At 38.9% G+C, this 23,470-nt stretch overlaps 1 protein-coding gene across 10 annotated transcripts in view; it reads right to left on the bottom strand.

The window, feature by feature from the left end:
* Positions 1 to 23,470, bottom strand: part of LOC146331157 (band 4.1-like protein 1) — a 150,287-nt gene that overhangs the window by 65,308 nt on the left and 61,509 nt on the right. For all 10 annotated transcript variants that reach the window (XM_084727501.1, XM_084727490.1, XM_084727536.1 and 7 more), the window contains one exon: positions 1,249 to 1,384. In XM_084727501.1, the coding sequence (XP_084583627.1) occupies positions 1,249 to 1,287 (39 nt within the window). In that variant the 5' untranslated portion in view covers positions 1,288 to 1,384. The remainder of the gene's footprint in view (positions 1 to 1,248; positions 1,385 to 23,470) is intronic.

Genomic DNA, 23,470 nt, shown 5'->3' with positions numbered 1-23,470 from the left:
TGCTGCAATATCAAGAACTACTGGAAGTTAATGAATACAGATAAAATATCTTCATAATCAGTATCATCTTCATTATCTATAAGACCCACAGGCCTGTTGTAAAAGAGGAAATATGAACAAATGAACCCTTTTTTTTCTGCCATGTAATGGTATTCTCAGCTTGCTAAAACACAAGTTTGGAGCTGGTTGCATCAGCTCTTGATATAGTCAAACTTAGCTTAATTTTAAGCTAGCTTTTACATTTAAAGATTTTATGATTCTTAAATTAATTGAAGTTCTCATGTAGACACGCCGTCACTGTAGACACTGTCAGGTGTGACTGCTGCTAGCTAACTGAATGGTCCAAGAGTGGCAAGCTGCTGCACATAAAATTCTACGTGGTGGTCCAAAGCTTCTGCTCTAATGACACTGCAATCTCCCAAACTGGGCAGTGTCACTAAAAGCACTGCTAATATTAGCTGCATGGCTACCTTAGCTTACAAGTGTTACCATTAGCAGTTGTTAGCGGTATGCAACAATCTGTCCACCACATACTAGGGAACACCAGAAAACATTATTTTCATAATATATAATCCAAACCTCTTATAACTCTGCTAAATTTCAGATTTTCAGTTTAGTGGGGAGGTGCTACATGCACATGCTCTTGCAGATTTCTGCATCCAGGTCCCTCTCAAACCAAATGACAAAAATGACGTCAGCTTGTACTGTTTATGCAAAGGAGTAAAAGAAGTAATATAACATGTATCATATCTGTCCTGAGACTCAATTGGCGTCCTTTAGTAACGATGTAAGCCAGGAAGATTATGAACTACATTTTTTTTTACCTCAAAATGTTTAACTAACACTGTCAGACTAAATAAATAGCATGGTTAGGTTAGAATATTATTAGCATTTAAAACTGCATGAATACTGTAAACTTGTTAAATCATTTCTCTATAAATAAACATATAAATAGAACAAAGTCAGACTTGTATTTACAAATGATTGTCAGTTAAGTTTTATTGTTTTTGCCCTTAAACTACTTTCTACTCTGAAACTAGCTTCTAGTGACTGTGAAACATAAGAAAGACTTTACACAAAACTGTGAAATGGATTTACGGATAGCAGGTGCAACCCAGTCCAAGTGGAGCCTATTCTTACCTTCTGAGCTAAAAGCTACAGTTTCCTGTATTATTATGACTTTACACAACCACAGGGAAGTCTGTGGCTTTAGCAGTGATCCATTAGTGCAATTAGGGCTGCGCTGACCTGTTTGGCCATCTTGCTGTCCGAAGTGGAGTCCTGCATGCCTGCTGCTGCTCCCTGCTGTCTGGGAGGACTCCTATCTTTCACTCTTCACCTCCGACTCAGGGCCTGCCTCTGTCGCTTCTGCAAAATCACCAACCTGAAGAGAGACAACAACACAGCAAACATCTACGTCACCAAACAGAGGAGAGACAAGAGCACAGCAAAAATGTTCAAAGAGCATCCCAGCTGAGCAGAGCTTTCTCTTCAAAATGCCATGTCAAAACAATAATGCATGCTTCCTCTCAGAATCAAGAGAGCTGAGATGACAGCAGCTGCTGCAGTTGGAGACTGTGAAGAATTCAGAACATGAATGCATTCACCCCAAAACAATAACGGCACCAGCGCCAGGATCTCACCTTCATTACAAATTCTGAAAGCTGAAGCTTCTTGACACAACACAATTTCAACAGACATAATTCACCTTGCCATCACGGACATTTACTTTAATTATAAAATCTCTCACTGAGCCAGATAATGATCATCTATTTAAGCAAGACAAGCTCCAGCACTAAGATGATGATTACCAAAAAAATTAATAAGGCGATGACTCTACCTTCAGTACTCATGGATGTCAACAGTGAATTCCTTCAGTCACAAAGGTGTTAAACCAAAAAAAAGACAAGTGTGCTATTACTCATCCATGAGTGCTTGGACAGGCACAGTAATATGTAGATTCAGCAGTGGCAGACTCAGACTGTTTGAGGGACAGGGGCGAAAACAATAGAAAGGGCACCAGCTGTATGTGGTGGGGTACCAGTGCTGCTAAAATTGTTGCGCATTTAAGGTGAAAAAGTTCCAATTCCCGTTTAAGATTAAAATTGTTTTATTGTGCAACAACCATGAAAACTGTAATAAAACACACTATGAGGCACTTCATCACATTTTCTGGAAGGGCACCTTGGAGGGCACTTTATCATTTTGAGAAGGGCATCCCTAGAAGAGCATCCCAGTGGGCACTTTACCACATTTTGTCCACTACAGGGGCACCTTAGAGGGCACTTTACCACATTTTGTCCAATGGAAGGCCACTTAAGTGGGCACCATACCTTATTTTGTCCACTGGAAGGAGCACCTTTAAGGGCACTTCACCACATTTTGTCCACTGGAGGGGCACTTTAGAGGGCACCATGCCTTATTTTGTTCAAGAAGGCACTTTTGTGTCATGTTTTGGAACATGGGGGCTCAGGTCATACTGCTGTCTTTGATTTGTCTAATAAAAAACATATTCCTGCATTCAAAGCACAGTTCACCCCAAAATTAAAAATAAATATATTTCCCCCTACCTGTTAGTGCCTGTTTATCCATCTAGATTGTTATGTTGAGAGTTGCCAAGCTTTGGACATATCAGCCATAGAGATGTCTGTCCTCTCTGTCTCTACGGTTGATATCTCCAAAACCTGGCAACTCACACCAAAACTACCTAGATGCATAAATAATGCTGTAGGCAAAAAAAAATTATATTTGACTGTCACAAACACAACGTTAGACAGAGGAGCAGGTCCTTTGTTTGAGTTATGTGGTTTTGTTATGTGTCATCATTTTTCAAGTGTTGTTATTTTCTTGTCTGCGCAGTCACCTCCCCATGGCCTCCCTCATCGACTTCTACTTCACTTTGTCAATTTCTACATTTTCCTCAAGGTCCGTTGGCTCCTGCTGCCTTCAGCTGCAGGTTATAGGTGTGGGTGGACTGAACAATAATATTAGCTGAAGTGAAAGTAAAGTGCAGCCAGTTTTGTCAGTTTGGAGAGATGTGCACTGGAAGCATGCCTCAACAGAAATATATTTAAGATATCTGAAGAATTTAATAGACCTTTTTCAAGGCAGCCGTATTGATATGAAACAGTGGCGTAAACACAGGTGTTACCAATGACATTAATTATGGTCCCGTTCTATTTTGCAGAGCGTCTCCAAGGAGCCAACACACACAATAGCAGCACCCTGACTCTGTAAATCTTAATTAGTATCATCAGTAACACCTGTGTTTACCCTTCTCTTCTTTGTCTTCTTTACCCTACTATTTCATTTCAAAATGACTGCTGTGAAAAAGGTCATCAATTTTCACACAGACAATGCTGGACTAGTCAGAAGAAATCTCAATTTACAATACAACACTGTCATTTTAGGAAACATGCTTATTCACGTTTTTGCTGAGAGTTAGAGGAGAAGATTGACACCACACTTGTGACTATCCAGCAAAAACTGGGCTACAGCTGGGAGACAGATAGCTTAGCTTAACATAACAACCAGAGGCAAAGGTGAAAAGTTAGCTTAATTGCCAGCTAACTGTGACAAATCCACTTAAATTCACTTATATTTTCTTTTTTTATTTGTTACAAAAACAAAGTTGTAAAAATGATAAGTTGAGGTTTTACACTGGGTTACATACTGAAATATTTATTGGCCAAAAGCAGTAACTGAAAAAAAAAACACTTTTACTTCACTTTTAGTGCAGACTAAACAAAAGAGATATGATACGTTAATTAGGGAGCTTTAGCAGTGCTAGTGAAGTATTTCATTACCTTTGGACAGAGCCAGACTGGCTGTTTTCTGTTGCCCAGGCTTAGCAAAGCTAAGATAAGATAAGCTAAGCTAAGCTAAGCTAAGCTAAGCTAGCCATTTGAAAGTGATGTCAATCTTCTCTCCCTCGTGCCCCATTTCCTGTGTGCCTCTTATCTATATTTAAATAAAAGATCATTTTTTAAACAAAAAAAGTATTTCCTGAAATGTTAAACAATTAATTTGACAAAATAGGTTTAATTATTACCACACTTTGTTTAGCCTCTACCTTTAACAACTAAAATTTAGAGTACAGCCCTCAGAAACTTGTTGTGTGCCCCAGAACATGACATTTAATCCATTTAAATACTTTCACGTTCAATAGTCTCCATTTAGCCTAATAGACACGCAGCTACTGAATCAAACTGTTCCCCCCTAACAGGTGTCATCTAGTGGCACTGTTCTCTCGTCAATGTTAGTGTTGTATTTTGGTGGACATCTCAGCAGTTTAACGTGGAAGTGAGTTGGAAAAGCTGCGGTTTCTGAAAAACTGGATCAGCTCTTACTTTGTCAGACTTCGGAGGACAAAGTGAATTCTGTGCTGTCGGATCCAGCTGAGCACTGAGCTATTTAAAGTTAAACGCCATTATGAGTCTAATCATAAATCCTGCGACAAGTTCATTGGTTTTCCTGTGCAGTCCTCAATTATATGCTGGCTCCATAAATTGGCACTCAGTCTTCAAAAACTCCTGATGCAGAGGCTTCTTTAAATCAGAAAATTCAAAGACTAGAAGCAGGCTGGTTTAAAATGACGTCCCTCTTATGGATTTTACACTTTTACTACATCTTATATGCTGATTTAAGGACTCTACTCTTCAATAAAACATTCAAATAAAATGCATATTTATTCTGTTTGAAAAACTCTCCCTTCTGAGTTGTGTTTTATGTGTCAGATTGTGTTTGTAGAGTTTAGTAAAGCCAACACAGTTGAAGTATTTTGTTCACTGTAGAGTCTTGTGTAATAATTTATATTCTTTTCTGTCAAGACTCCACTGCAACTGTATATTTAATGTCTTATAAGCCCATGCAGGCTGGGTACTTTTATGTTCATGACGCAAAAAAAAAAAAAAAAAAAAAAAAAAAAAATCACACTGTGTGTATTACATTGTCTGTTAACGAGAAATTGGCTTTTCTGCCTCCCCTACGATGGATTTCTCTCTGTGTGATGATTGAAAGTCAGTGAATTAAAAATGAAGCTCTCTGCTCTGTGATACTGAACGACACAATAACTTGACATTCACAGTGAATGACACAGATAGTTGAAAATTTCCTGTTGTTAAAAGCCATTGTGGACATGATATTGTGCATTTTTGGCCACTATTGAAGTGACAAAGAAAAAGAAGCTGACTATCAACCCCAGAAAAACAAGGTGCCTTGTGGGTAACACTTTACAAGAAGGGTCCATTGATTCATACATTGATTGGTCAATTATAGCATTCGAAAGTCTTTATAGCGGAGCGATGCTATGAAAAGCAGACCGTTGACATGGACACCGCTCTGATCAACTCTGGCGGATCACGTCGTGTCATAATAATCCGCAGAAAGACGTCTACACCCTGCAGCAAGAAGCCATTAGTTTTCTGTTGCTCCATCAGAAAAAAAAAAAGAATATTTTTCCAATATCTATTTTAATATATTTGGAGAGACCAAAACTTTAGATTCACGGTTAATGGCTGACCAGTCCTCAGTAAAGAAAAGAAAAGAAGAGGAAAACAGCGCAGAGAAAGAAAGAGAGGTGAAAAGACACAAGAAGCTAGATGACAAGGAAAGTGACAAAAGTTTAGAAGTCCCATTCACCTTGTGTCACTTCGCCATCATTGGAAATGTTCAGTTTAATGTGAATTATAATGCTAAGTAGGCTCATCTTTGCTACGGAGTAACCGTTACTATGGAAGCTGTTACAACCGTAGAAACAGACTATTTTTTCAAGCGGAAGCAATGAAATCTTTTCAAAATCAATAAAATCATATTTGAATCAACATTTTATGTAAACTTTTGATCTCTTTAGTAAGCAGCCGTGAAATAAGTGGGATAATGCAGAGCGAGCAGGTCACTATAGAGAAATAAACCCTGACAGGGTGATGCTCTACATTATCTCTTACTTAGTTGATACTTAATAAGTATTAACTCACAGTTAATTAATAGTCAACCAATGTGTCTAGTATTCATTTAATAATGGCATTCATGTTATCTATGGCAACGATTCATACATTAGTAAATGCTTAATAAGAATTAACTCAGTTCATTAATAGTTAACTGATGTGCATAGTGATTATTTACTATTGGTGTATCAGTTCATATTGTACATTATTTATAGTTCATAGAGATTCAATTAGCATCTAACATTATTAAAATTTTACATGTTAATTAGGGTACTAACTAATGTGAGTATATGGCTGATAAAAATGTTAATTAGTCAGTATATCTTGAAGTTAATAACTAAGCCATTTCATTGAAAAGAAAACATTTGTATAAATGTTTATTTAAGGATAATAAGCGTTCACTTACCTGTCCACCCTCCAACTTCTCAGTTATTTTTGTTAAAGATTAAAATGAAAATTATAATTAAATTTTTTGTCAAAATCAGTGGACAAAATCTATAATCCACATGGAGAAGTTTGCTTGTTCATTTATCGTTATCTAGATGTTCAGTAACTTATAGCCTAACCTTTAACTTACTATGCATGTTATAAACATTATTTAATTATATCTAACCATCTGTTGATGGTCTTTGTGGCCCTTATTGTAAAGTTGAAAACATGTGTCCTTTAAATAAGACTTAATTTTACATTATTGGTGTTACCATTAGTAAATGACTACTAAACACATTAGTTAACTATAAATTAACTGTGAGTTAATGCTTATCAGGCATTAACTAATGTAAATTAAATTATCCTTATTCTAAGGTGTTTCCGCCCTGTGGATAGATATTTTCTGTGTTCCAAGGTGTATTTTTTATTTATTTATACACACCATCCACACACACCACCACACTTTTATAACTGGATTGCTCACCAGATGAATAGGGTGGTTATGACCCTAGAACATGTTCCTCTGTGACCTTTTATGAAAGGAAGACAAGGCGCATAATATGTGAACATATTCTCAGTGGGATCTGCACCGCACAGTGTATAGGAATAATGCCTGTGTATTATAGAGCTCCCCAGACAATAGTCCAGGACCTTGTACATAATCCAGTCTCTGTATGACCCTGGAGGTCTCTCTGCACCGCGAGCCGCAAATCATATCAACATAATGCACCTAGGGACTGTGGGCGATCATGGCTGACGACTGAGGCGGGAACACAACCGGATCACACTGGTTCAGAGAAGACACAACCCCTCCCCGCCTTCAACTCCTGACCACAGAAGGTCTTGACATATTGCACGTGGTTAAAGGAGTGTGAAACCCTCCCCTTCCTCTCCCTTCCTCACTCCTCCTCTGCTGTGCTATCATCACAGCCGTCCCATTACTTACAATCACAGTGATTTGACAGAAACGAATTCCCCTCCTCGGGGACAAAAATGAAGCGTGGAGTGGTATGTCCACTCCGGGCCTCATTTCGCTTGTGCTGTCTGATCCAGCTGGGCGCTGAGCTCCAAGTTGCTAAATCAATTTCCCTTCGCTGGTGGAATCGTGAATATGACTGCCAAGTAAAGTTCCTGATTGGAGAGGAAAAAGTCCACTGGGTATCGCGTTCTGATGGCGAGGGAAGCAAACACTCAGCGCCGCCCATGTCTTTCTGTTATCGCAGTCGCCTTCCGGTCCGATTCAGTCAAGCTGAAAATAACGAGCGTCTCCCCTGTGTGCATTACAGGTGCGCATTTTCTCATCCTGTCCAAGTCAAACAGAAGCCGACGTCCCCCCTCACTTAACATCCATCTGGGCTACATGACACCATGCATTCATCTGCCGCCGTCTGTGCAAGCATACCTGTCTCAGCTGAGCCGTGCTCACGACAACAAATTATCTGAAAACAGCCATTTCTGTTCTCCACTGTGGACATTTTTCACTTCTGTTCAGAGCACATTAACAAGCACACAGCCAACCGTCACACATCGTCACACTGTCCTACCGTACCCAAATCGATAGTTACTGTTGCTTTGAAGTGCTCATACAATACATGTGAACAAGTGATGAAAAAAACCCTTACACACACAAGCACACAAAAGAATATCAGAATATTATTCTTGAGCATTGAAACAAAAATGTTTTTAAGAGGTTTTTGATTTTTGCTCTTCAATTATGCTGGAAAAATATAATTTAAAACTTTTGCCTATTAAACCTTGTAACGGGTCAACCTTTTTATTCCTTTTAATTAAATTGCTTTTTCGCCACTGAGGACTTGAATTTGGACACACAAAGAACACACATTAGGTGTACCGTGATTTCTTTTTGTTGATGTAAATTTCTCATCTTATAAATCCTTATAATCATATATTTAATGAATATAATTATTATGACGAAGTTGACACATACAGGGGCATGTCCAGGCTTGGACACTAACTATTTTTTTTAATAAACTGAGAAAAGAGTAGTATTTCAAATACATTAGTCAATTATTAAAGAGAGGCCTCCATCACATAAAGTATCTGATGTCCTGATGTCTTATGGGATTGACAAAATGCTACATTACTTCATTTCCCAGCACAGTCGTAATGAGCAGCCATTTTATTCTTTAAAGCTGCTCAGAGTTCTCTTAATGCTAATCAAAATACATACTTTTAAACCATGGTTCTTATTTAGCTTTGATTTTGAGGGTCTACAGAGTTGACATACAATGGCACCACCATAATAAATGTTACCATCAGCCATAGAAACAGAAAAATAATTAACAAGCATACAGCCAGCTGTGACACATTTTCTAACCATACCCAAATCGATAATTACTGTTGCCTTGAAGTGATTATGAAGAACAGCCAGTAATGAAAAAGCCCACAAGGATGCATGCGCACACATGCACACAATTTAGAATACAAATTAGATAGCCTAAAGTTAGTTTGTTTTTAATGGGGTGTCTTATTGAGACATCTACTCATGAAATCAGACTAATTGCCAAATTAATACAGATTGATGTCATACATCAAGGCAGTAGAGTTGTGCCAGTTTCCTGGGTCACATTACAGTATGTTAGCATTTCATTTTAGCATATTAATTTGTTCTTTTGCTGTTCGTGTTTTTTTCCAGCAAATATGTGGCTACAGCTAGGAGACAGTTAGCATGACAACTGGAAAATGGGGGCAAAAGCTAGTTTGCTAACTGCCATGATAACAAACTGAGCTAACCCATCCTCATTTAATGGACAATCATCTAACTCTCAACAAGAAAGCCAATACAAGAATTTCCTGAAATGTCAAACTATTCCCAACATTTTTGCCTCTCCATTTAAACAGTTAGCCCATACAAACAGAACACAGAGCTAACTGTGACACAAATTCTAACATACTCAAATTGGCTACTGTTGCTCTGAAGTGTTTACAAAGATTTGTATAATACATGTCAGCCAGTAATGAAAAAACCCTTCGAGGACACATGCACACACAATTTAGAACACAAATCATATATTCCAAAGTTAGTTTGTTGTAAGTGGGGTCCCTTATTGAGACATCTTCTCATGAAATCAGATTAATTGCCAAATTAAAACAGATTGATGTCGTAGAGCGAGGCAGTCGAGCCCTGTAAATGCATTAATTTCCTGTAACAGACCATTACCCGCAATCGCCTCCGGCGACCCAGCGACCCACACCTCAACAGAGGAGAGAAAAGCACCTTACAGTGCAGGAGTGCACTGCCTGTTCCCTTTGTTGTGCACTACGTGCAGTTCACTGACAATCTGTGTCTTTGATATCTGTCATCAGTAATAATGATTCATCACAGAGAAACGCACATTGTTTCCTTGGAGGATTATGAAACGCTACTCTTCACTAACAAGCGTCGCCTTCTCCCTTGTTTCCCCTGCCTCTTTCTCTTTCTCCTCATTCTCATCAGAGGTGAGCTTTAATCTAAGTCAAGCAAGTGGAGGGAGAGTGAGAGAGGGAGCATGCACGTCTGTGGAATAGTACTGGCTCGGCTCCTGGATGCAGTTGCTATGGTAACAGCATGGAGTACTCTTTTCTTTTTTCTTTTTTTTGCGTGCCCGGTCATCGCTCTCCCTCTGTTCAGAGGAGTGACAGAGAAACAGAGAGACGAATGGAACAAGGAGGGAAGATGAGAGGCCAAAAGATGAGGCGGCCAGAAAGACGGAGGGATCAAGGATAAACTGAGCAGATAAGGAATGACAAGAGGGAGGAAATAAGCTGATGTGGCATCACAACTCAAAGGAAATGTCAAACAGCCTCCCATCTGGTTAGCGGTGGAGGGGCTGCACACACAGAGTTTGAAGTAGAGATGCAGGCCCCTCGTTGCTGCTAACCGCCCTCTAGCATCCACTGTACCAACAAACATAACGTGCTCCTCATCCGAGCCCTGACAGTGCACAGTCATCACTATTTGGCCCAAGCACAACTCTAATTCCATTGTACAATCTATGGCTCAGCTCTGTGCTCTTAATCACATTTGTCCATTAGCATGCACTGAGAGCACAATGCAGTGGAGTAATCACAAAGAGAGCACCGCACTGGCACAAGAGAAAGACAGTAGAGACCACAATGCATCACTTTCTAGCCTGTGAGTTATTTGCACAGGGTTCAACTGTTGTGATCTACTCGTGAACAGTTTTGAAGTAAACACATTACAAATATAATGCATTTCCAAAGCAACACATTACTGCAACCCATTACTGTAAAATATTACTTTTAGCAGTAACAATTCAGGCTGTGTATTGTCAAGAATCTGGCAATACAATACGTATCGCGATACAGGTGTTACGATTCAATATATTGTGATATATCCTTATACTGTAAGCAAAAATCAACTTTTTTATAAATATGGTTGTATATTCTTTATACTGTGACACTTTTCCTAAAATTGGATTTAGCTAGCAAAAGCTGATTTTTTTATGCAATTTTATTGCTATCTACTGGTGGTTTAAACACAATACAGAATAAACCACTGCCACTGTATTTGCAAGTATCATAATTAGACATGCAACAATTAATCAATGAATCGACTATTAAATTAATATGCAACTATTTTGATAATTGAATAATCCTTTCGAATTATTATTTTTAATGAAAAATGTCCAAATTCTCTGATTTCAGCTTCTCAAAAGTGAATATTTTCTGGTTTCTTAAGTCCTCTGTGACATCAAACTGAAGACCTTTGTGTTGTGGATAAAACAAGACATCTGAGACAAGACAAAGATATTGTCACCCATTTTCTGATATTTTATGGCCCAAACAAACAAATCGGTCAATTGAGATAATAACTGACAGATTAATTGTTAATAAAAAATACACTGTTAGTTGTAGCCCTTATCACAATACAGAATTTGTTAGAGTTGATACAATATCACAAAAAATAATATTGAGGTACTGAAGCATATCAGTATTTTCTTTTTGATTTTATTTTCAAGTACTATACCATATTACTGGTAAGATTTCTGTAATATTATTTAATTCACTATGCCACGTTGCCAAAGGTGGATTCATTTCAGAAGCGGGGCACAACACACTAACTGTTTGAAAGTGTAGCATACACTGGTACAGCTAGTGTCACTAAAACCAGCAAAACCAGCAAAAAATGCAAGTCACCAACATAACATGTTATGAACGGACACATTCCAAACAACTGCTAAAAACTAACATTTGCATTTTAGAACATAAAATGATGATGCATGATGGGAAATGTGGGCCATTGCAATTCACCATAGCCTATATTTATTCTGTACCTTTTTATTGGGCACATTTACGCACATTTGGTCAAAAAAATAGACTTGAAGTGTAAACAGATACTTTCCATCATGGTAACGCCTGTGAGACACAACTGAGATGCAACCCTGCATGGAGCTGGTGTCAACACGAGATGGACAAGAATGACTGAAACCTTTTTTACTGTAAATATCGCAATAGAGGAGCATTTACAGGGATACCGCTATTAAACAACATGACCCTCTTCCATTTTATAGTGCTTATACTTCTGCAGTTACCTTGGTGAAAGTAACACAAAAGTAGTGTAACGTTTACAAAGACAGTTAGGTCTACAGTGGCAGTTTAGGTTCATGACTGAAGTGCTTCATCATTTTAATTTGGAAACGTTTCACTTTTAAAAGGGTCACAAGAGTACTTCATGAGTGTTTTTACTACGAGGGAGAGTCAAGTGTTGACCTTCCAGTTTAAGGTCAGATTCATGTTAGCAAGGTCAGGTGGAGCAGAAGCAAACTGAACAACTGGCTGTAAATGATGTCAGGAGCAAAGAGGATTGCGGTCAGAGGGAGCCAACATTACTGATGAAGAAAAGTACAAAGGATTTACAGTGTAACAGTGTTGACTAGTGAAGCTGCAGTGATGATACACTGCAGAAAAGTGATGTCTTGGATTACAGTCACAGAAAGCCAAAGTCCATCACACTCCAGGGCCTCAGCTCAAGTACTGTTGCAAAGTGGTAGAAGTTTTTGCAATTGTCCAGGGCTCCAGGGGTAAAACTCCTGTTTATTTTCTACAAAGAGCACCTCCAAGGCTTGGATGGATATGAAACTCTTCTGGTTCAATCAAATCATCCACCCACCAAGCTTAAAATTCTATTGCTTGCACTCCTAACAGTGCGGTTACTCTTTGCAGGAAGCACATTCATTCGGTTCATATTTCAGTTTTAGATCCTGCAAAATTATGGATGAATTCAGCAGCTATGGTTATGTGTTTTATTCCCAATTTCAAAAACAAAATATTCTGAACTTTCTACAGCTCACTTACATGCATCTGACTATCTTCTTCTCCATAGCATAGTAGAGTATTTAGACTGTGGGGACGGGGGAGTATACAGCCACACTGGTGGCTCTGTGAGGCTGTATTTAAGCACATAGGTGCTTTGAGCTAAATGCTAACAACAGTGTACTCACAGTGACAAGGACATGTTGATGTTACAATTAAATGAAACAGAAATAACTGGAATGGCTCTTACGAAAAGTGAAGGATAATTTGTGTATCCACCCCATGATTTATTCCAAAATTTAATGGGTTCTCCTTTGACCCCTGCTACATCTCTCTGAAAAATTTCATAAAACTCTGACCATTAGTTTGTCTATAATCCTACTGTCAAATGGACAAACAAACTGCACCAAAAACTAAAGGTACAACAGATCACAAAATTCACAATAATAATAGTTTTCAGACTCTGTGACATACTGAGCCCTTCAGAGTAAAACACAGCACGTCTGTCTTTTCTCTCTTTTCTCTGCATTGAGATTCACAGACTTATTACTTTAAATACAGCGACAATAAAACTGTATTTCACACTATGATGATTTCATTTAGTCCACAGATCACATGAGGGCCGAACCATGGGGAGGCTGATCTGTACAGACCACAGGCCTATTAAAAAAATCCTTGGCGGAGATGACAAGTTTTGCATAACTGCAGAGATTTTACGTATCTCCTCAGTGTAAATCAGCTGCCATGGTACACCCAGAAGTCACGGCCACTTGGTCTGCAGTATTGAAGCATTTTTTTATTTCACAATTTCTTTCTTAAAAAGTTTAAATGATCAATTAAGACACTCCACGTGGTTATTTTTTCTGTTCCTGCAGTCTCTACACCAATAACTAAGAAAGCCTTTATGTCTGATTAGAATAATCATCCATGTCCATATCATCTTTTGACCTGTTCAAAATGTCTTGTCTTCTAATTATAAGACCCACTGTACATGTTCATTATCATACCTCGACAATTATGTAATGCTATGACTGGCTAATACTTCTCTATAATCGACAAATGAATGATCCATCTTCATGCACTGCTTGAGTATGATCTCATGATTTTATATGGCTTTTATATTGCACTTTTTGTTTGTTTGTTTTTGTCATATTTGGGATTGTTTCATTATCTTTCTTTTTGTTTTTGTTAAATTTTTGGTTTATTATGTTTGTTTTATTGCTGAGGACTCTCTTAAAAACAAGATGGTACATCTCAGGGGGTTATTCCTAATAAAGAATTTCACCACAAAAAAATGTGAACTCTGTTGTCGTCACCAACTCCGGCTCTTAGGATGCCAGTTCCTAGAAAGCAGCGCTGCTTCTGTGTGACGTGTGCGGGCCCCGCTGCAGCATGTCAGCTACAGTTCATACAGTCGCTCAGAGGAAAGAATGGGAGGCTCAAGGACACGGCTCTCATTCACCGACATCACACACAGGGCCTGTCATACACACTGACAACTGCACTGTAGCACTGATGGAAGCTGCTCAGACATCGCCCACGGCACGCTCTTACAAAGCGCCATGCATTAAGGGACGCGGTGTGTTTGTTTATCCACGCTACTGGTGTTCTTTTCATAAGGCGACGATGCAGTCCTAACACTCTGCTAAGTTTCCTGGGTGAGTCTCTGCTGATGTTTGGTGACAGATGAAACCTGAGGCTAAAGTAAAGTAGAGCCACAACAACAACTGTATGACAGCTTCACATTCCTGCAGCAGTGTGGAATCGCCCCCAGAGGAAAAAATACCATGTTTCCTCCATGCAGCTGTAGTAAGAACACATGCTCACCTTCCTCTCAACAGACTACACTCTGAGAAATAAAGGTGCTAACTACAACTATATAGCGTTCTTCAGCTTGTTCTCATAGGAGAAACCTTTTTTGATTGTTGTTCAAACATTTTATAAGGGTTTAACTTGGAAACCATTCGGAGAGTTCTACCTAGAACATAAAGGGTCCTATGTGGAACCATCTGTGAAAGGTTCAACCCAGAAACCCAGATGACAGGTTCTACAAAGAACCCCTCTATGGTGCAATGGTTCAACCCAAAACCCTCTCTGGGGGTTCTATCCAGAATATTTCCACCCTCTAAGAGTGCTAAAAAGAACCCACCCAAGTGGTTCTATACTGAGATGTTTTTTACATACCATGGATTTTATCAAGAACCACACAGAAGAGGTCCTACCAACAACATTTTAAGTTCCAAGGGTTTTATCTAAAATGACACTCAGGAGGTTCTACCAGGAACATTCTCATATTCCAAGAGTTTTATCTAGGACACACTCAGGGGTTCTATCAAGAACATTTCTATATTCCAAAAGTTTCATCTAGAACACACTTGGAAGGTTCCACTGAGAACCTTTTTAGATCCAAGGGTTTCATCTAAACCTCACTCAGGATTTTTTACTGAGATCATGCTTATATTACAAGGGTTTTATCTCGAGCATGCTCAGAGGGTTCTACTGAGAATGTTTTTATATTTCAAGGTTCTATCTAAAGCTTCGAAAAAATTATTACTATTATTATTTATAAAAATTGTATTTGCATCATAAGGACTCTTTATGGAACCCTTAGTCATACAAAGAACCCTTGTCAAACCTTTCCACCCAAAGAGGATTCCTCAGAAGCAAATGGTTCTGGGTAGAACCTCAGCCCTTCAGGAAGAACCCTTCTGGAACCCTTATTTCTAAGAGTGTAAATATGTGAACACACAGCAGCGTCTGGCAGTTGGCTAAATTAAAGGTGTTCTGTCTCAGATGAATATAAACACACACAGTCACTGCAGAATTACCAGGAGTCAGAGGCAGGTTTGGTATAAACTGCTGGGGAGACATCATTCTGTCACAGTGTATCTAATAGAAGCTGACCTTTCTCATGCTGTGCCGGAGACCACTGGTGCATGCACGAGGCGGGACGTCTCACCGCTGACGGGTCTGTCCCTGAAGCTGCCAGACGCCGTGCACCGCAGGGACTACAAATGCAAAGTTTTTCCTCCTCCTCACACTTTTCTCCTCTCAGAGCTGATACCAGGATAAAGGAGCGAAAAAGCAGCATAGCTAAAGGGAAACGCAGCAGTTTGAGAGCACGCTGATGGGAAATGAGGACATGGGTGTGGGAGCACATGGGAGGTTGTACGGGCGTCATCATGAAGCTCGAGGGCAGGGAGACACATGGTGGCAAGACAAAGCTTGTTGGCTTGTAAGTACAGCAGTCAGAGCTGTGCTAAATTCTTCAAAGACACATAAAAATGACACACTGATCCATGCTACTTTAAGGCATTACTTTTCAAACGCTTGTTTTCGTAATATTCCCTTTTGTCTCCTGCAAGTGTTCAAGCTACAATTGTCAAAATCTTGCAAAACAAGTCTTCCAGCAGTTTTTGTTTCTTCTCACCGCCCACTTTATGTCTGAATAATTAGTATCTCATGGCAAGGGCTCAAATTCTCTCCACCAAATGGAAATAATTTGAGAATATTTTGTACTAATAATGAAAAATACACAGTTTGTTCCACTTTTAAACCATCTGATGCATGCAATATGTTGCTTATAAATTAATCTAGATCCTGACGCTTTCAGATGCGAGCTTATGTGCCTCCTGTTTTATCAGTTCCTGTCAAAAAGTGCTGTCACATTCTCAAAGGCCAGTGTGTAATTGTCTCGGCGTGAAGCTACCGCTGTGCTCCACTTAATGAGAGACTGTCACAATGGTTGCACATCCCAGACCGGATTCTGCGCCACTATAATCTGCGAGCGGGAAAATTATTTCCTTACAACCACAGTTACAGCTGGCTTTCGGCTTTGTTGAAGTGCTGATGGTAACAAACAACAGACAGGTCGGTGCGGTTTCAGTAATGTTGCACTCAGTCATTTTAACACCTGGGTGACTCACAAGTGTTTTTACTGTTTAGTTTAGCAGGATTACAGATAATCTGATTATAAAAACAGATAAATATTGTTAAAGGGATAGTTCAGACTATTTAAAGTGGGGTTGTAAATACTTATCCATAGTGAGTGTTTGACCTGCAGTAGATGTCTGTCAGCAAGCAAGCAGGTGTTCTGGGATAAGAAGCTCCAAATACACAATTCAACTTGATTTTAGGGTCATTATTCGGTTTAATTTTTTTAATTAACCTTTTTTTTGCACTGACAGCTGTGACAACTGACACTGTTGTCAGTGTTCGACTATCAAGTCTTGATTTGTAAAGACCATCAGATCAGGTTTTATGCCCTGACAACTGTCATTTACGTTTTCAAATTCTTCTTTCAAAAGTCTATATGGTATCAAGTGTGATATAACAGCTGGTAAGCTATACTGTATTGTTCTTGAATTGTTTTTTTCTTCAGACACGCACCAAACCTAGCAAGTATGAGCTTGGTGGAGAAAAAAAAAACTGGGACATTTACCTATTCTGCCATTGATTTTGATTATTGAAAGCGAAAGCTCATTTCGATTGATTTTCAATTTAATATTAAAATCGTGGCACCCCTATAAGCTAAGCAGTAGACAGGGTTAGCAGTAAAATGCACTGTAGCCACCTAAAAACATCACTATCAGTTTAAGTGTATGCTATATTTAAATTTTTTTCACAGCTTTGCTTTGCCATCACGCAGCAATTTCCAGCTAGAATATAAGCCAAATATTGCTCTCTCCAACCAAACCAACCAGACTCCATTGGAAAATCTGTCATTTTAAATTGCAAGGACACAGGAGTATTTGGTCTACCGCTGCCTCGACCAGTCACCTTGTTTGTGTTGTTGTGCAACTTTGGTGTTTGAAAAGGCTTGTTCGGATTCACCAAAATCACACAACAACACAAACAAATGAACCGATTGAGGCTGCAGCTGTTGCGGTCTGTGAGTTCAAATTTTTGTTTTTGCCTAAGTAGTCTGGTTGAGCAACAGAGAGCAATAGTTGGCTTATATAATGGCAGTTTTTTATCCCAAATGTTTCCATGTTTCCAACAATTTCCATTCAGAGACATTCATAATTTGCAAGTTACATGGAATACATCAGATATGTCAGGAAGGAAGTCTGTGAATGTGACTTAACATCTGGATAAAACTTCAATATTATCTCGTCCATAAACACGTTTTCCACCTGAGTCACTTCAGACAGATTTTCATCAGATATGGTGGTTGTTAAAAAGTGAAGCGACTGATAAACAACTCCCATGATCCCATGTCACTGCATGACAGCAGGCAGTCTGATAATGTAAGTTATTTATGAATACATACATCAGCTACAGTCCCTTGTTGTTCCACTATAAAAGTGCACTTTCAATGCAGTTCACAAGTTCAAACCTACAGTATAATACAAGATACTTCAGAGGCCTAAAACTCACCAGATTCAAAGACAAGATGCTGTTTGTTCTCCATTAGACGAGGTGAATCTGACTGTGCCACAGTTCAAGTCAAGCTGTCAATATATCCACATCTCTCAACAATCTCAAACAGGACTCGTCTGATGACCCAAACTGCTTGAAGTTTTGCCTCAGCACGACACGCACACACACACACACACACACACACACACATACACACACACAGTTAGTCTCACCCTCATTTTCCCTTTCCCTTTGAAGACATACACAAACACACACGCACACATCCTCCAACGCAACACTCTCACTTTCCCTTTGATTTCACTTTCTGCGTTAGGTCTATATTAATTTAGTTTTCTTTTTGTTCTCATGTATAATTTTTTTTTCTCTAACTGTGATGTGTTTACAAGCCTCCAGCTTTTCTTCTCACTCCTGCACTGTTTTGCACTGTTTACTGTACGTTGTCATTATGTTTATTTTTATGCAAAACTAAATCAACCGCCTTGCAATCAATTCCAAAGCAGTGATTTGTTGACAACACAGGCCGCAATTTAAGCCCCTTTCAGACACCTCGCACCTTGATGGGATGAAAATTTGACTTGTTGGGCTCCAGTCTGAATAATGTCTTATTTACTTTTATGGAAAAGTTACAACAGCAATCTTCCTACGGTGTGGTAACAACACAACAACACTTCCAACACTGCATAAATAACGCTGAGACTGATACATTGATTATAGTAAATTATCAGAATCATATACAAGTAAGTTCTATAGCCTATTGGTGCTTAACAATAAACATAGTGCAAGAAATATATACACATATATAAATATATATATGTATATATATATATATAAAGATGAAAGCAAGAATTGGAAATCAAGGCCAACAAAACAACTCTCTGCGTGTACTTTGTGTTGCTGTAGTCTTTGCATTACCTGAATTAATTGATTTTTTGGCAACTTCAATGAAATGCCATGAGCTGTTAACACAACACTAATATAAATTTAAGAATGTGTCTTTTAGGTTTTAATAGAATGGTTTACTAAGCTATTTGCGAGGGTTACAAATGTCAGTGATTTATTTTCTTTATTATTTTTTTATTCCTTGAGGGTAGCTTAAATTGATAAGAATGTGGGACGAGCATAAGCATTTTGCTTCTGCCTTTTTAGCTACTTCTTAATAATTAGACTGCTGACTGTGTTTATACCATCTGTACCAGGGGCCAGAACTCGCCTGCCAAAGGGTCCAATCCGGCCCAATGGAGGACTTTGCAAAGTGTCAAAAATTGCAGTTATTAATTCCAGACCTCTCTGAAAGACAATGAATATTTATTGTGGGCACATTTAAAGATATTGAACATTGTGTTAAATATTGTCAGTCTGCAGCTTCAGTATAAAGTAATATGCATCAAAACTATATTTTAAAACAATTCTCGATGATTCCCATTGCCAAAACTTTTAAGGCAAGGGATTACTTAACCTTCTCCCTCCTTAGGTTCCACTTGTGTGGTGTGGAACTGTATGGAATATTAAAAGAATTTCTCAAACTTGGCAAGATGTTCAAATTATAAAGGAGTTAAATAGTGCATTGTTTCTCAGTTTCAAAATACATAAGTGTTTGTGCTTTTGTAGATTCATTGTGATCTGTGTATTGTAATAAACATGTAATGACAGTAGGCTGACTGAATGTGGAAAAACTGACACACTGATGAAATTGCATCTTTTTTTAATCTTAAGACATGTCAAGCTTTTTACAGTCCTGTTTTGTAAATGGATTGTTGGCTACATTTTTTTCTGGTCACTAAAAAAGGAAAAAATTGGAGGTGATGGAATAGTTTTACCGGTCCATTCAACTTGAAATGAACTAAAATGAGTCTGTCACCTCTAAACTTAATCGCCATACTTGTACATACTGATTACACTTTGTATGACTGAATAAAGACTACTACAACTACTACTACTAGTACACTGACATATTATTACCTTATAAAAGTTGATGTGGCGAATGTGTGAGCTAACAGTTGTCTATTTACTGTACACATCCAGCAGGCATGTAGCAACATTAGCATTCACTTTCTGGTCAAATCACAAATATAAGTCCAATATTCAATATCCAATATGATTTGCTTTCCAACAACACCTGTGGGAAATATCTTGCTCTTTAGCTGCTAAATGCTGCATTTTGTTCACCAGCTAGTTGTTAACTTTGTCTGTTTGTTATAGTGCTTGGCAGCTTTATCAGAGTTTTAAATTGTTTAAAGAAACAGATAGTTGCTGTTTCTAGAAATAAAGCTGATGACAGCTGTAAAAGTGAAAGCTATGTTTTGTAACACCAAAACAATGAGCTGAAGACACTAAAAAGCTCTCAAGACATCTTTTTTGAGATCTCTGTCTTGTCTCAGATTTTATTTGAAAGCCGGTCAAGCCCACAACTGGGGTGATAACACTAAATTGCTCGCGCTTTGTCTGACTTATTGGTTAACATCATTGCTGAGATTGGATGTAAAAACTCCCGCTTCTAATGCAACAAATAATGACTCATATTTATTTTAATATTTTTATCATACCCTTGCTGGCTGTCACCCTCCTTGCCACCCACTCCAGAGGCAGGAGAAGAAGCTGTGGCTGTCTGAGAGGAGATGTCAGCCAAATCTTCTCTGATGAAATTTGGCTACCTAAACCATAAAGACTTCATCTGCACCAACATCCAAAAGACAACAGAAACCACCCGTAAATTCTGCAATGTTTATGTCGGAGCTGATATTAGCTAATGTTGATGTAGTGTAACTTTTCTTTAGCTACATAGCTTTATGGGGCCTAGTTCAATATCTTTTATCACAAGCAAAAACATAGCTTAGCTAGCAAGCTTTGCATCACTTACTCTTTGCTTCCTTTCTGTGCCAATAAAAGAGTTTTTTATGTGGTCGTAGCCATCTCAGGAAGCATTGTCTTGATTCTACTTGTCTCGCCCTGCCTTGGTCTTTGTCTTGTCTCTGTCTCCATACACTGTGGTCCTGAATCAGTCTTGATCTTGGTCTTGATTTAGGTTATCTTGACCTGATGTGCCAGGTGGTTTGTTACACAGAACGATCTACAACCTCATCTTTAGAATCTTTCTGGAAAAGGGTAGGCACTTTCCCAAAATACCGAGCAGGTGATTAGATGAACCATATGTCTGTCAGATCTAACACGGGCTAATTTCAACCAATCAGATCAAACTCTTACCAAAGCCAGTCAGGAGAAGCACAAAAACATCTTTTCCACCAAAAAAGTGCCATTCTTTGCTCTTTTTTCAATGAAGAAATACTCTCCAATTCTGATATAACTGATGCTATCACAGTATCTACGCTAACCTCTTCTGGAGCCACCATTGTTTGTTCAAGACGACTTGCTTTCATGGATGATTCTCACTGTCATCACACCTAAAACCATGTCCATTGTGCCAGTAGTCCCTCCAAGGACAGTGATTGGCTGCACCACTTTTGGTGCAGATGGATAACTTGAAGCTTGGAACTACACCACTGTCATAGGGCTTAGGAGAACTGCTGACTGTGTGACCTTTTGGTCATACAAAAATTTTAACAAGTACACCTTTAATGTGAGCACATTCAATTAAAAACTAAGAAAAATCTTCCTTGATGTCTCTCTTTTCTAGCACACCTCTGTTCTTCAGTAGTCGTGCCAAATATTGATCAAGCACTGGCTCTTCCTCTATAGAGCTGTGTCATGTCTGAGCAAAGCCATAACAAACATTCACTTAAGACACACCTACTGTATGTCTGAATGACAAGTAGCTATCACTTTAACAGAAAGATGAAACCAGCACAATCCAAGTATGAGAAGGAATGTCTCAGCTCTACTAGCCTTGCAGCTCAGAATTATGAAATCTAACCTCAGTAATCAATGACAGATTACACTGTACAGAGCAGAGTCATTCATTCTTGGCACTACACTGTTCCTGGATATAGATATCTATTTGCATCTCTCCAGTCCATAGTAACAGTGAGATAAATACCTACGTCTGTTGTGAAATCCACCCTGTCCAACCGGGAAGTTGCAAGTCTTGCCTCATGACCCTGTTGTAAGAACTGACACAATACCTGCTTTGTTTCCCACAGTGTTACCCGGCTGGCGCAAGGCTCAGATTAGTTTTCCTTTTTAGTGGAAAACTGATCTGCACTCAGGCTTTCTTTAAAATTTATTCTGCTTTAACCAAGAGCTGGATTTTGGTCAGTTTCCAATGACAAGGTGAGTGTTTCTAAGTGAAAAAAAGAACACCACTTTCATCTTATCTGACATTTTCGTCAGGCATTTGTGATGCATTCAAGGTCAATCTATGTCCCCAACTCAACTCACAAATATTGCTTTTATTTAGTAAAGATTTCAGTACTGCATCTGTCCCACGCAAGACAGTGACAATGAACCTGTGTCAACCTGCATATGCATACTATTATGCTAATGGTCATGCTCAACTGCGTTTTGCAAGTGCGTGTCCTTGTAACATTCATGAGTTCATCAGAACGAGCTGTCCTCTGTGGGAATAAATCCAGAGAGAACAACTCAGCCACAAGACTCACATATCTACAAGCAGGACACAACAAACACTCAGCTGCCATTTATACACACAGTCATCACCTCGAAGGTGGTTTTTCCAATTTCCTTTCACCCTTAGAAGTCACGAAGAACGCAATAAATCAACAGGAAAATGGTGGGTGTCAGGGAGGCCCTCACAGCAGGACTCACATCTTCTCAGCTTGTACTGAGTTATAGTCACACTCTTTTACTGTATTTATCTCAGGGGATCAAGATGGATCAGCTGGCAACACACAGAAGGTATTGTTGGGATTCCCATGAGCGAGCCTGGAGCATTTTAGGAGAAAAAAGCCCATTGAATTTGGGATCAGAGCAGAATTTCTCGGAATATGTGAAAGCTTCGCAGTGCTACAGAGATTACAGCGATGTCTCACAGAGGAGTTGATTTCTTTTTACGAAAACCTGTCTGAGGGAGGTGGTGATTATAGACAGTAGAAGAAGAAGTGGACAGAGTTTACAGCTCTGACAAGTGAAGCCAAAGCATAAGTGCCTTAAAACCTGCATTTTTTCTAATGGCCAGCAGGGGGCAACTCCACTGGTGCTATTGTGTCAAGTCTCATATTAAAATAATCCCACTTCTCACTTGGTTTATGACTTCAGTAAACAGTTTCCTAATGAGTTTATGGTCTCAGTCGCTAGTTTGAAGTCTTCTTCAGTGCACCACGATGTTCATTTTGTAAATTATGATCGTGTTTAGGCTAAAATAGATGATAAAGCAGGGTATGCTTTAAGGCGGGACTATGGTGTGACTGACAGGTCGTTCTCAGTGAGTCCGTCCAGTGCAACACACATGGCTCATGAAACTCAGATCAAACTTTCAAACTGGACAGTATTGATTTCGTGTACTGTTGAGCTGCAATACAAGAAAG

The sequence above is a fragment of the Lutjanus erythropterus genome, chromosome 2 (genome assembly GCF_056507025.1).
Source record: "Lutjanus erythropterus isolate fLutEry1 chromosome 2, fLutEry1.hap2, whole genome shotgun sequence".
NCBI classification, from domain to species: domain Eukaryota; kingdom Metazoa; phylum Chordata; class Actinopteri; order Lutjaniformes; family Lutjanidae; genus Lutjanus; species Lutjanus erythropterus.
Note: the sequence above shows the minus strand (reverse complement) of the source record. Positions and strands in the feature narration are given on the sequence as shown.